We start from the raw sequence: 12,675 nt of genomic DNA, 5'->3' as shown, positions 1-12,675 counted from the left end.
GATGCAGAAAATATTCAGCCGATTCCTTGTGGTTGAAATTTCAGACCATAATCTATCATTCAGGTTGATCATGAAACTGGAACTAGATTATTTCATGTCTACAGTAACTTGTTCTTTGATTTTGTCCTCAACATTGTTTAATTTTGGAGAAGGTGGCCATATCTTGTTATATCAGGTTTGAACAAGGATGATTGATATGTTGCCTCGTGAGTAGTCAAAACTCTGAAAGGGTCAAGTCGAAAGGAAGTCCTATGATAGATGGATATTCTGCAATTGGCTCACATTATACCTGTTGGTAATGGGAAGAAAAAGTTGACAACAGTCCTAGGAAGGGTAAGGTGGAAATGGAACACTGGAACTATGTGCCAAAAACCACACAGCAACTCTTAGCTCTGAATTGTAGTGGATTCCTGAATCAGCTTTTGCTGGATTGCTTCTTTTACAATGTTTTACTCTTACTTGCCTGCATTCTGATAATGGATTAATACAACCAGCTGATGATCTTATTCGTAGATAAGCAACAGTGACTTTTGAGAGTCAGAGAGCCAATCAAGGAAGAAGCTGTGGGCTCTCTCTCTCTCTCTCTCTCTCTCTCTCTCTCTCTCTCTTCAATGAAATGAAATGAAACACAACGCAACGCAAGGACTTTTTTCGTTTCCTCGAGAAAAAAAAGTTCAGTGAGCCCATTTGACAGGGAGCAAAGCTTTGTTTCCTGCTTGTCCGTTTCAGGTTGTATCTCTTTCATTTCATACTTAATCATCTCTGTTCTGTTTATGCTATTCAGAAAGAGGGCCCCTTTGGTTCATAACTCATAAGTAGGCGCTAGTGCGGAGCAGCACCTACCATGGAGTACAGATCGTTTTGCACAGAATCTGGATCTTTGACTCATTATCTCTGTGAGTAGTGGAAAGGGCAAGTTGATGGCAGTCCTAGGAAGCGTAAGGTGGGAGCTATGTATATCATAGTAGTGTCCAGGTAACTCAGACGTCGGATGGTAGTGGATCCCTGTATCAGCTTGTGCTGGATTTGCTTCTTCAATGTTCGTTTACTCTTTTCTGTATGATTTCTGAATTTGCATTGGTCTGACTGGTTGGTCATAAACTCATATTACAACGAGGCGAGGAACCTCTTTGTGACTTATACTGACTGCAGATACATTTTTGCACGTTACACTGACTGCATATTATCATTCCTGTGCTATTCAGAAAGAAAAAGGGCTTCTTTGGTTCTGTCATCTGTCAAGAAGTAGCGCTCCTACCATGCATCAAAGAAGATCGTTCTGCCCATGACATACATTTGTCCGATACATTTTTCTATTTCAGATTGAATTTGCACGAAGGGCTGCCAATGAAGAAAAACGTGGTGTTTTTCAGAGAAGAGCACTGGCCAATGAAGAAAAACAGTTGACTTGCATTATACCTGTTAGTAGTGGGAAGGGAAAGTTGACAACAGTCCTAGGAAGGGTAAGGTGGAACAGTGGAACTATGTCTGAGTAGTGCGAAACCTCACAGCAACTCCAACGCTGGATGTTAGTGGACCCCTGAATCATCTTGTGCTGGATTGCTTCTTTTACAATGTTATACTCTTATTTGACTGCAGTCTGAAAATGGATTAATACAACCAGCCGATGATCTTATTCATAAATAAGCGACATTGACTTTTGAGAGCCAACCCCATTTGGAGAGAGCATCATGTACGCCGCACGGGTGCTGAACCTTTTGTCTTCTCCCCACGCCATAAACTTGTAATCTTCTTCCTCAAACTTAGGCCGGTGATCAGGCGGTGGATTTTTTTTTTTTTTTTTTTTTTTGAAGTTCTCTTTCTGCTGATTGAGTGAGTCCTAGGATGAAGACTGAAACCATGGGGAATCAACTGAGCTACGAAGCATTCCAACGCATGCAATGAGAGAAAAGAGCAGGGAATTCTAACACAATAGCGCCGCAAGGCAGCCGTTTCTCCATCCAGGACGATGTTTCCATGGTGCTTTGAACCTGCACAAGAAAAGTCCGATTATTTAAGCGTGGCTGTACAAGACATTGTTTTGGTGGATTAAGATAGTTTTTACCAGAAACTCATGGATTGTGGGATGAATGCTTACTGCGGCAAAAAAATAGCACAGGTAGGTATGTAGTTGTGAAAGTATGATCTGGCTGTTCAAGATATCTGCATAAGTACAATTGCAACATGAAGATAGGTTATAGATAAATAGTTTTTAAAGTCTGCAAAATTTGCTATAGAATATGTTTCGATGTGTACTTTAGTATTTGTAGGAAACCATATACTTATTATTTGTAGATATGCTCGCGGTACTTCATTCTTTGTTGCATTACCTTTTTTATTCTTTAATGATTTTTTCTTAAGGGTTGGAAGTTGGGACTGGAAGGGTTGGAAGTTGGGACTTCCAGAGCCAGGCTTTATCTGCTTGTTGTCCCTGTTACACATATTATTTATTTTCTCACGTCATACTTTTTTCAAACGACTCCGTCGCTGAAGATACATTTTTGCACGTTATACTGACTGCACATTATCATGCTTGTGCTATTCAGAAAGAAAAAGGGCTTCTTTGGTTCTGTCATCTGTAAAGAGTAGCCCTCCTACCATGGAGCACATCAAAGAAGATCGTTCTGCGCAGAATCTACAGACCTTTTCACATGTAGGATCCCCAAGGTTCCACAGCGATTGCAGTAGATTGTATCCCGGAATCATGCGGCGTATGTAGTGGTGGCGACGGCATCTTTTCTACTTTTGTAGGCGCCAACTTTTAACTGGACTCGACTGTTGTAGACTTGCAGTTGTGGTTTGCTCCATCATCCCCGCCCAGCTGCAACGGGGCGACGACCTTGCCGTTTGTTAGCAGTTTGCACCCTTCGTCGAGTCGTATCAAGGCGGTACCATTTATCTATTTGGGACTAAACCTATCGTTATCCGATTACCATCCTTTGTACAGGTGCAATGAGATTATACATCTCCTGCTTAGATCCGGACAGACGAGAACGCACGGGATGAATTATTGGGTCTGATGACAAAGCCTTGACTTAGTAGTTAGCAGTAGCAGAGTACAACATGAAGTACGATTCCTATGAAAAGGGTGGAAGTACATCACCCTCATCTTGTTGCTTAGTTTAGTTGGTTGATCTGCCGCTAAATTAGAACAGCAATATGCTCATGGGCTTAACTATGCTTTCACGAGTAGACGTCTAGACGACCGTATCTAGTACGAACCAGACTGTCGTTTTCCTTTGAATCCATCAATCGAGGATGCCTACTAGGAAATAAAGTTGAGCAGCTCCAGGATTTGCGATTCGGCCGTGCAGTGCTTCAAAAATACGGAATTGCGATGAAGCATTACCTGGTGAAATCCGGAGAACATCTGCTTGCCGGAATCGACGACGATGCCACGCCACGCATCGCCTCTTCCAGGTAAGTTGACGATGATGCTCGTCTCGCCTCCACCGCCCAAGTGATCCGGAGTGCCACACCCTCTCCTCTCCTCTCCTCACCAAAGTCCAAAGTCACAAGTCACACACGATACCGCACGCGGCTTAGTGGCAATGGGCTCATATAAATAGGCCTGGTTTCAAGGGAATGGAGAATTTTTGGGTTTTCTCTTTGCAGCTGGTTGTTGGGAAGGAGAGCTCTCACCAAGATGGACGGTAGCGGTGCATTGTCACATGGATCGTTGACATGGAGTCCCCCATTTTTTCCTCTTCCACCGGTTGCTCTTAATAATTGATTCCTTCCATTCCATGTAGGAGAACGTTACAAATTTCTAGGAGCGCTATGGCATTCCCAATGGTACCTATTAAATGTGCGCCACCAGATCTTATAATTATGGAGCACTGCATGTGTAACTACGGGGCCTCTCTGAAAAATTAAAGGATTCTACACAGAAGTAGTACCCTAACCCAGAAAGCTCAATTTATACACACATAGCTCAATTTACCTTCTTTTACTCTCTAGCGCAATTCCACGAAGAATTTACTCGTGTGGTTCATTTTTCAAGCAATCTACTACTCCATCTGTTCACTATTATAAATTGCTTTGGATATTTCAATATGAATATCTACTACTCCATCTGTTCACTATTATAAATTGCTTTGGATATTTCAATATGAATTACATACCGATCAAAGTTGAACCTATAGTGGAAACATGGACTACAACCATTTTCAAAAAACACATGATCTAACGGAGCATGAAAGCACACCACAATATCATATTGCTAGAAATAACAACAATGCTAAAATGGGGGATACAAGTTGTTAATTAACCACTAATTTTATTAGTTAGCCAGTACAAACAAACTAGAGCAATATGAGAAAAGATGATGGGCTAAAAAAACAATCAGCTCATGATAGTCTACACCAATTGTCCTTTCTTTACATCTCTAGCATTCCACAAGTACAATATCAGGAATAGTTATTAAACTTTTGAATCTAATAGAAAGAACCCTTTTTGAATCTAACAGCTACATCACCTACTAAATATATCAACAAGGAAAAATTACAACACATTCAGAGTTACATTGTCAACCAAAGTAAAAAATGAATCAGACAAGCTACACATCGATGAAAGGTCCACGGATTGATACAATCACAAGAACCAACACGACACACACACAACTAGCTACCCTGTTTTATCTCAAAATAACATCAGCTAGCCATCAAAAAATATTAAGTCTTGGAGAGCTAACAATACACAGCTAGCTACCCTGAAACTTCCAGGAAAAATCCGTCAGCCACATCACTACGCCACGTAGCTTCCAGGATACACAGCTAGCTACACTGAAACTTCCAGGATACATATGGCATGCCCAAACCATCAAGACTAGTAGTTCACTTGTGAAAATCTGGGTACGGTTTTCGTTGGTGGCTGGAACCATCTTCTTTTTCTCCTTCATCTGAAATCCAAAACAGACCACCACCGGTTAATTCCTAGCCAGATACATAAACATAATAAAAGCCAGCGTTCTGATCCGATCAGATCTGATTACAATCTCGTGTACTAACTAGCTAAACTAGATTTAAGAAAATGGGGTCACGATCTGGTGAACACTAGCAGCTTGGTGGATCATGAATTTTCTCCAAAGCAAAAAAAGTAGGTTGATGGATCCAGCCTATGTAGCTATCATCTGATTACAATCCCGTCACAATGAAAAAGATGACAATCTCTTACCACATTTGCGTGCATGGAATTGCTACCATCTTGTCTGCGACTAAATTGATGAGGATGTATTTTCATGGAATGAGATCAATACAATTCACACTCGAGATGTCTAAATATAGCTTCTAAACAGAACGGAGGAATGCACCCAGAACTTACTGTCGAGCTTGTCTTCTCGACGAGCAAAATCGATGACGTGTCAGATGTGCCTTCAATTCATAGCACACCACCACCATCAAACCAGAGCAAGAACGACATATATACGAGTAGAAGGAAGATGAAGACCATTAACTAACTGACATATTGATCTCATACATCCCATTGGAAAAATTACAGGATCTCATACCCCACTTGACATGAAAATGCTAGTATCATCACTCGTAGCCCTCATCACCAATAAGATTAGTAAAGTGAATACACGGTATTGATCTACAGGAAACAAACAACAATAAAGACATGTCATGAGTTACCAAAAGGAAAAGAGAACAAGATCAAAAACATCACCAGGTGCAGAATGTGATAGTAGTCCTAGTCAGAGGTGGAAACTGGCACACAAACAAAAAACACTATGCCAGGCCAGCCATCAAGACGGGAATCAAAGAATCAGCAAGTGACCAAGGATTACGAGTCGTTGTGTCGCAATTTGTCGCTGGGGTACCGACTCACAGACTAGTCGTGACTAGTCTTGACTAGCGCTAGACTTGCCGACATGTAGTCGAGTTGTAACTACTAAAAAAACACTAAGTAAATAGGCTACTAATAGTAGTATACTACAATATATTTATGGCATAGGGGAGTTGCGAGCAGCCTGATACTGTTGCGTCCAGTGGGCAGGGTCTCCACTTCTGTGATGGCATGGGCGAGCTGGTGGCTGCCAGGTGAGAGGCAGCGCAAGGGGAAGGGTTGCCAGAGGAAAGACGGCTGGGACGCTGGGTAGGAGGGGTCTGTTTCGCTGTTGAGGGGCCTTTTTGTCACAGGAAGGCCTTTTTGTCCCAGCCCAGAACTAATCGCTCGACTCAAAAACAGAGACTAGTTAACTTGTCGATCGACAAATTCAACTAGTCATGTCGCTCCAGGTTGTTCACCAGTGAGGTTGCGAGAGGCCAAACAAGCCGCGACAAGTCGAGCGACTCATAATCCTTGCAAGTGACACGAAAATTTCTAGTAAGGCTATCCTATAACAAAAATTGCCATGGTAGTTTTGACCCTGGCATATCTCAACTTGCATCAGTACCACCAGACCTCTGTCACCAACTTCATTTCATTGAAATGATTGGTGGTATGCACTCAATTACGTGTCCCAGATTTTCCATAAAACAAACAAGCATCCGGTTTCTTCTTATGCAGGGTTAGAGGCAAAAGGTTGCGAAAGCATCAAAGCATATGGGAAGGAAAATGGAAGCCACAATAAAAAAAAAAGACCTTGTGATTAAGTAGCCAAGGAAGAATGCTTAAAAATGGCATGAAAATCAACCCGTAAAACAGTCAAAGAACAACTAAAATTTACAGACAATTCGAAAGTGCATATCTTAAAATTTATGGTTCATGCCAGGAGGAACATAAGTAATCCGAGCTCTCAATAAACATCCACAGAAAGTACCAAAAGCTTGATGTAAAAAACAAGACAACCACATCATAGATAAAATACGAAGGGGCACAGGTGACAAAACAAAGGCAAAGCCAATAGTTGTCTACACGGCTTCTGCAAATTATAGAAAACATGTGCAAATTCCGGACAAACGCTTCCTTGTGTTGCGCAAACATATACATACATCCACACTTTCCTCAAGACTTGAAATTTTGCTAGCATGATTTGCTTACAGATCACCATTTGCAGACAACCATACATAGTAATACAGCATGGTTGGAGAGTGGGATTACCTCGTCACCCTAGTTGATGGTGATGGCATCTAGCGTGTCTATCCTGGACACCTACGAGTGCCCCAGACCTCTGTCACCAACTTCATTTCATTGAAATGATTAATTGGTAGGCAAACAAAACTAAGTGCCCCAGATTTTCCATAAAACAAGAAACATTCGGATTCTTCTTATGCAGGGTCAGAGGCAAAAGGTTGTGATTGCAATGAAGTGTATGGCAAAGAACATGGCACAGAAAGTCTTGATCTCTCATTGAACTCCCAGAGAAAGTACGAATCGCTTGATGTAAAAAACTGAGATGACCACATCAATGATAAAATACGAAGGGGCACAGGTGACAACACAAAGGTAAAGGCCAATAATTTTCTACACAGCTTCCGCAAATAAGAGAAACCATGTGCAAACTCTGGGCAACGATTCCTTGTGTAGAAGAAACATGTACATACATCCACACTTACCTCAAGACATGAAATTTTTGCTAGCGCGATTTGCTTACGAATCACCATTTGCAGACACCATACATAGTAATCCAGCATGGTTGGAGAGTGGGATTACCTCGTCGCCCTAGTTGAGGGTGATGGAATCTAGCGTGTCTATCCTGGACGCCTAGCAGCAGGATGCGAGGACGGTGGCATCCTCTCTGGCGACACCAGCAGCGCCCACATCTTTCATCGATGCCGAGCCAGAAGCCCCAGGTTTCGGTAGGCCGCAGCACAAGAAGCCGCAGCCATAGGTAGCTGCAAAACGTTAGTAATCAAACATCTGTAAGGTCACATTGTATTGAATCACAAAACAACATACCATTTTCGAGATCTAGTACAGAACCAACCCCGATATAGCAATATCAAAAGTCAAATCATCAAGAACTCAAGCTCTAGGTTCATCAAAAAAGTATCAGGTTTAAGGTTGACATTGATTAAGTCATCTAAAAGGTAAGTTCTATAGGACAACAATCAGACCGACGATGCTAGGCGGAGCAGAATGGTGGCCCACCAAAAGACAACACATCCAACAGATGAGTGTTGCGGAGATGTGCATGCTACGGTTGATGTGTGGCCATACAAGGAAGAACCGGATTAGAAACGATGTAATACGGAATAGGCTAGGGGTGGCACCGGTCGACGAGAAGCTAGTCCAACACCGACTAAGGTGGTTTGGTCATATCCAACAAAGGCATCCATAAGCACCAATTAATAATGGAAAATACAAGGAGGGGCAGAGGACGACCAAAGTTGACATGGGTGGAGGGGGTAAAAAAAGACTTGGATTGGAATCTCCCTACAGATTTAGCTCTTGATAGGACCGCATGGAAATCAACGATCCATTTGCTGGAATCTTAGTTTACTTGTATTCTTCTCTCTATTTGTTTTGGTTTCCTTATGTTTCCATTGGGTTTCATATCTAGCCCACCCAACTTGCTTGGGAAAAAGGCTTTGTTGTTGTTGTTGTATTGATTAAGTCAACTAAACCAAGCCCTCAAGATAAATTTATTTCTTATTAAAACAGAGCATTTCAAGTATCTATCTAGCAGTGCATGTATCTACCAATCATTTCAGAGCAGTTCATTTAAGCGCAAAGAACGGCAGCAGGAGAACATGCATCAATGAGAAGGCAACAACATAATTCATATTTATAAGGCAGGAGCATTGTGTTTGTTTAATCACAAAATAACAGTACATGCATCAATAAGCACCAGACAATCATTCAATCAACTTAAAATGTTATCCTATAAGAAAAACCCAACTGATAATTAGCAAAATGCAAAATATGTTATGAAAACTAGAGAAAACACGTGCAAGACAAGTGTTTCTTTTCTGTTGTGCAGACATGTACATACATCCACACTTTCCTACCATTTAAAAAAAAATCCTAGCGAGATTTTCTTACGGAATTACTAACTAATTCCTATATGCTCTGAACCTGAAAATATACAAGTTTGAGCACTGTTGATGTATGATAAGCAGCAAACAAATCAAATAAAAAATAGCAACATCCATTGCCTATACTACCACTGCCCATTCGCACAACATGTTTAGATCCATTCCACACCATGTACTGTCAACAGGAGAAAAGAAACAAGATTAAGCAAAAATACATGTTGGAGTAGGAGGGGAGGGGGAAGAGAGACCTCAACGGCATGTCAGAGTAGTGGCTGGCTGGCTGTGGCAGCATGTGAGGGACATAGCCAGCAGCAGGAGCAGATGTCACTGCCTTTAATGTGTAACTCAATCCAACAGTAGGTTGGCCGGTTAGCAACAACACATTGTTGCCATTATCATCGGAGGAGAGCAGCAACAGGTCAGCTTCTTTGTCGCATCGGTGGCACACCTGGCCAATGTGAGCAATGTGAGAAATCAGTGGCGGCAGCCAGCAGGTGTGACCATGTGAGCAAGAATTCATGGCCAAGCAAGTGCAACAGAAAAGGGAAGAGAATACATCCATGGCAAGCACGAGATGAACAAAAAAACCACTAGGAAATCATAAATTGGAGAAGAGCAATGCAACACATATCCATGGCAGAGGGTAAGCATATCCTATCATTCCATTAAAAAAGCCAAATCATCCATAAAAAGGACACCTGGTCCCATGGATCAACTTACATATCCTATACTAAGGGAAATATAAAAAGCACAAAATATGCATATTTGGTGGAAACCCACTGTAAAAGAAGAGTGGATCATCAACGAAATGGCAAGCCACTAGTGCTATACAAGTTATGGTACATACTTGAAAGAATGTACAAATATCCGCACGTGCCTACAATTTCACAAAATTTTCCTAGCAAGATTTTCTTATGGAATTCCTAAGCAATTACTTGCATTTTGCAAGAACACACAGCGGATGACCATCTGTATGACTGTAACCAGCGGGATTTGCACACACGAATCTACATAATGAGACCAAACCCTTCAGTCTTTGACCACATTTAGGGGCCTGGAGAAAAATGCATGAGTACATTAACTCTACATGCCATGAAGATAACTTACTCTTATCACACCACCATGCACGCCAACTGAATTGTTATTTCCTTTGTTTTAACACATGCACGACAAAGTGTAATCCACGGTTCTGTACTTACCACGGCACGCGCGAAACGATACGTCGATACCTAGCGATGCCTTACTTCTCCCAGGTAGGTCACACTCAAGACTCAGCCTCGAACCAGCAACGCTTGCTCTCTTGACCCAGCTCCAGCATTGCTCCGAAAGCGGTATGGACTCAGAAGGTGAGCTCCCTGCACATGTAACTTTTCCGTCAATGCCGCAACAACAGAAATTTGTAACGAACACAACACAAGAACAAAGTAGCTTATAGTCCGCTGAACGGTAACAATATCTCATTGAGTACATAACAAGGTAGATGTAAACACGAAGCTAGATCGAAGGATCTTCGCATTGCTATAGCTCTTGAAGACTGAACCTGAAGACTTTCCTTTTCTAACTCAACTAGGAATAAACTTGCTTATTTCTGCAAGATCTTTAACAGTAGCTCAGCATCCTTGTTCACGTTACGAACTTGGAGATTGATTAACATAAAAGCAAATAGGAGAATGCAAATGAGCATTCAAAACGTGCCTAAATTTAGTTTGCTTACATCATAAAGGCAAATAAGAGAAACATCTGAATGTTCCTACAGGCTATAAAGGCACATAAATCAACAACATAATACCAGTAGTTCTTACCACACCAAAAATGCTAAGATTAGTGATTTGTATTGAGCCACTAGCAAGGAGGGCATGAGCCATGATAACAGTATGATTCATCATGGACTGATCAAGTATTGCCAAATTTACTAATTCTGAGAATATTGTCTACCAACATGATTCAAATTTACAGGTAAGGTCAAGTACGAGACTTTCAATTATTACTAATCCCCACACATCCAACTTTTACAATGTTACAAGGACTGAGCAAGCAATGTTACCGGTTTACTGCACTGGAACAAAAATCATTTCATGAGCCGAACATGAGGACGTAAGTATCCATTCCAATGCCTTGCATTTTCGGAGTGATAATGCAAAGGTTATCTTCATTACGGCCCATTTGACATTTTGTAAATGGCACAATGTTCAAGCAGTGCCACTGTAATGTTCAGTAAAGCCTCGGAGTTAGTCAACTTGTGACAACTTGTATTAGAGCACTCCAACTGGCCGGATAAATGGAAACCCTGCTGCTGTACAGTTATCACCGGATCCAACATGTTTATTCAGGACGGTACTGTACGTAAAAGGGTGTCTAAGTTTTGTCAAAATTTGGATGTATCCAAAAAAAAAAAAAGATTAGATCTTTACCTTGTGCTTACTCATCTTGGACCTTGGAGCGTTTGCCGCCTGATCATACCGGACCTCGTGGCCACCGGGAGTAGGAGCTCGGCGCAGCAGAACGGCGGATGGGGCCATGGCCATGGGCGAGGACTACTGGTGGGGGCAGAGGCGGTGAAGAGAAGAGGTCGTCCCCTCCTCCTCGTGTGCGTCTTCGTCCGCCCAGCTCCAGCCGCTCCTTGCTCCGAACGGTGAGGGCCAGGACCGGGCGGAGGTCCTCGATGCTCTAAGGTTTTGCGGAGGCGCGGGGAATCAGGTGGGCCGATCTGCGGGCGGAGGGGATTGAGTAGGTGGGGTGACCGGCGTGGAGGGGACTGGGTGGCTGGGGGCGCCGGCGAGCGGCGAGGGTGGGTTTGCCGGCGGCGAACAAGACGGGGCGGTGGGTAGAAACGAGAAGAATGGGGATTGAGGAGGCGAGCGGCATGTTTCCTTTGGTGTTGGGTCGCTGGTATAGTAATCGTGCAATCTGGATGGACGAGAACGGAGGGCATACCGTAACAGTAATTAATTAATTATACAGTATTACGGCGAGAAAAAAAAGTATAGTACTACCGTCTCCTCGTATTTAGGAGAGCACGCACGAATTACTTCCAGCCGAGAGAAAATGAAGAGGTGAGAGAATTAATATCACTAATTAGCGGAAGTTAAACCTCTTACTTTGGAGGGAGTACCCACGTACAGAAAACATCAATGGACGGTAGGTACCCATATACGCCAACTAGCTAGGCTACTCCAGTTACAATGCCGACTTCACCACAACCAATAACTATGCACATACCGGTGATACCACCACCTGCATATGCCATGACTCCAAGAGAGCCACCGCGCAGCTCGATGTCTATCTGCGATGAGACCGACACACTCCACTTTCTTGATTTTTCACTTGTCCATACTAACTCTATGGTTGCTCTTTTTTCTTCTTCACAGAAATCATATATTTTGTTACACGAAAGGCTCGAAATGAGTCCGGTTTTGAATTAACAAAGCCATCAACCGGCTAGGAGTTACACCAAGAGTTATAACACACACGCGCCAAACGCACAACCCAAACCACAACAAAAGGCAACACAGAAAAGCAAGCCGAAGCGCCATATGATCCATGTAGAGGGAGCCTTGTCTTTTACTGAACCGGAGCGATCGCGACCGTATCCACGCCAACAAACCTCCACCGCACCAAGACTAGAACTCAAGGGGTGGACTCAACGACGGGCTGGCCACCTAGTAGAGCTTGAGGAACCAAAAGAGGGAGGGTCTTGCGGCGACGCCTCCAAGAACGTGAATGGCGCAAGAATGCGTCATCGTCGTCGGTAGAG

The 12,675-nt window shown here is 42.8% G+C and overlaps 1 protein-coding gene across 2 annotated transcripts; it reads right to left on the bottom strand.

The window, feature by feature from the left end:
* Positions 1-4,360: 4,360 nt before the first annotated feature.
* On the bottom strand, positions 4,361-11,806 carry LOC127302095 (uncharacterized). Of its 2 annotated transcripts, XM_071820321.1 has the most exons (7): positions 11,333-11,806; positions 10,121-10,276; positions 9,170-9,369; positions 7,597-7,778; positions 5,510-5,592; positions 5,323-5,372; positions 4,361-4,900 (listed from the first exon to the last, which is right to left on the bottom strand). In XM_071820321.1, exons 3-7 carry the CDS (start codon positions 9,211-9,213, stop codon positions 4,897-4,899), a joined length of 363 nt encoding a protein of 120 aa, XP_071676422.1. In that variant the 5' UTR covers positions 9,214-9,369; positions 10,121-10,276; positions 11,333-11,806; the 3' UTR covers positions 4,361-4,896. The 2 variants fall into 2 exon arrangements, 1 of the variants encoding a protein (XP_071676422.1); XR_011745584.1 differs by lacking the exons at positions 5,323-5,372; positions 5,510-5,592 and having other exon boundaries at positions 11,333-11,803.
* Between the last annotated feature and the right edge of the window lie 869 nt (positions 11,807-12,675).

Source organism: Lolium perenne, chromosome 5 (genome assembly GCF_019359855.2).
Source record: "Lolium perenne isolate Kyuss_39 chromosome 5, Kyuss_2.0, whole genome shotgun sequence".
In the NCBI taxonomy this organism is placed as follows: Eukaryota; Viridiplantae; Streptophyta; class Magnoliopsida; order Poales; family Poaceae; genus Lolium; species Lolium perenne.
Note: the sequence above shows the minus strand (reverse complement) of the source record. Positions and strands in the feature narration are given on the sequence as shown.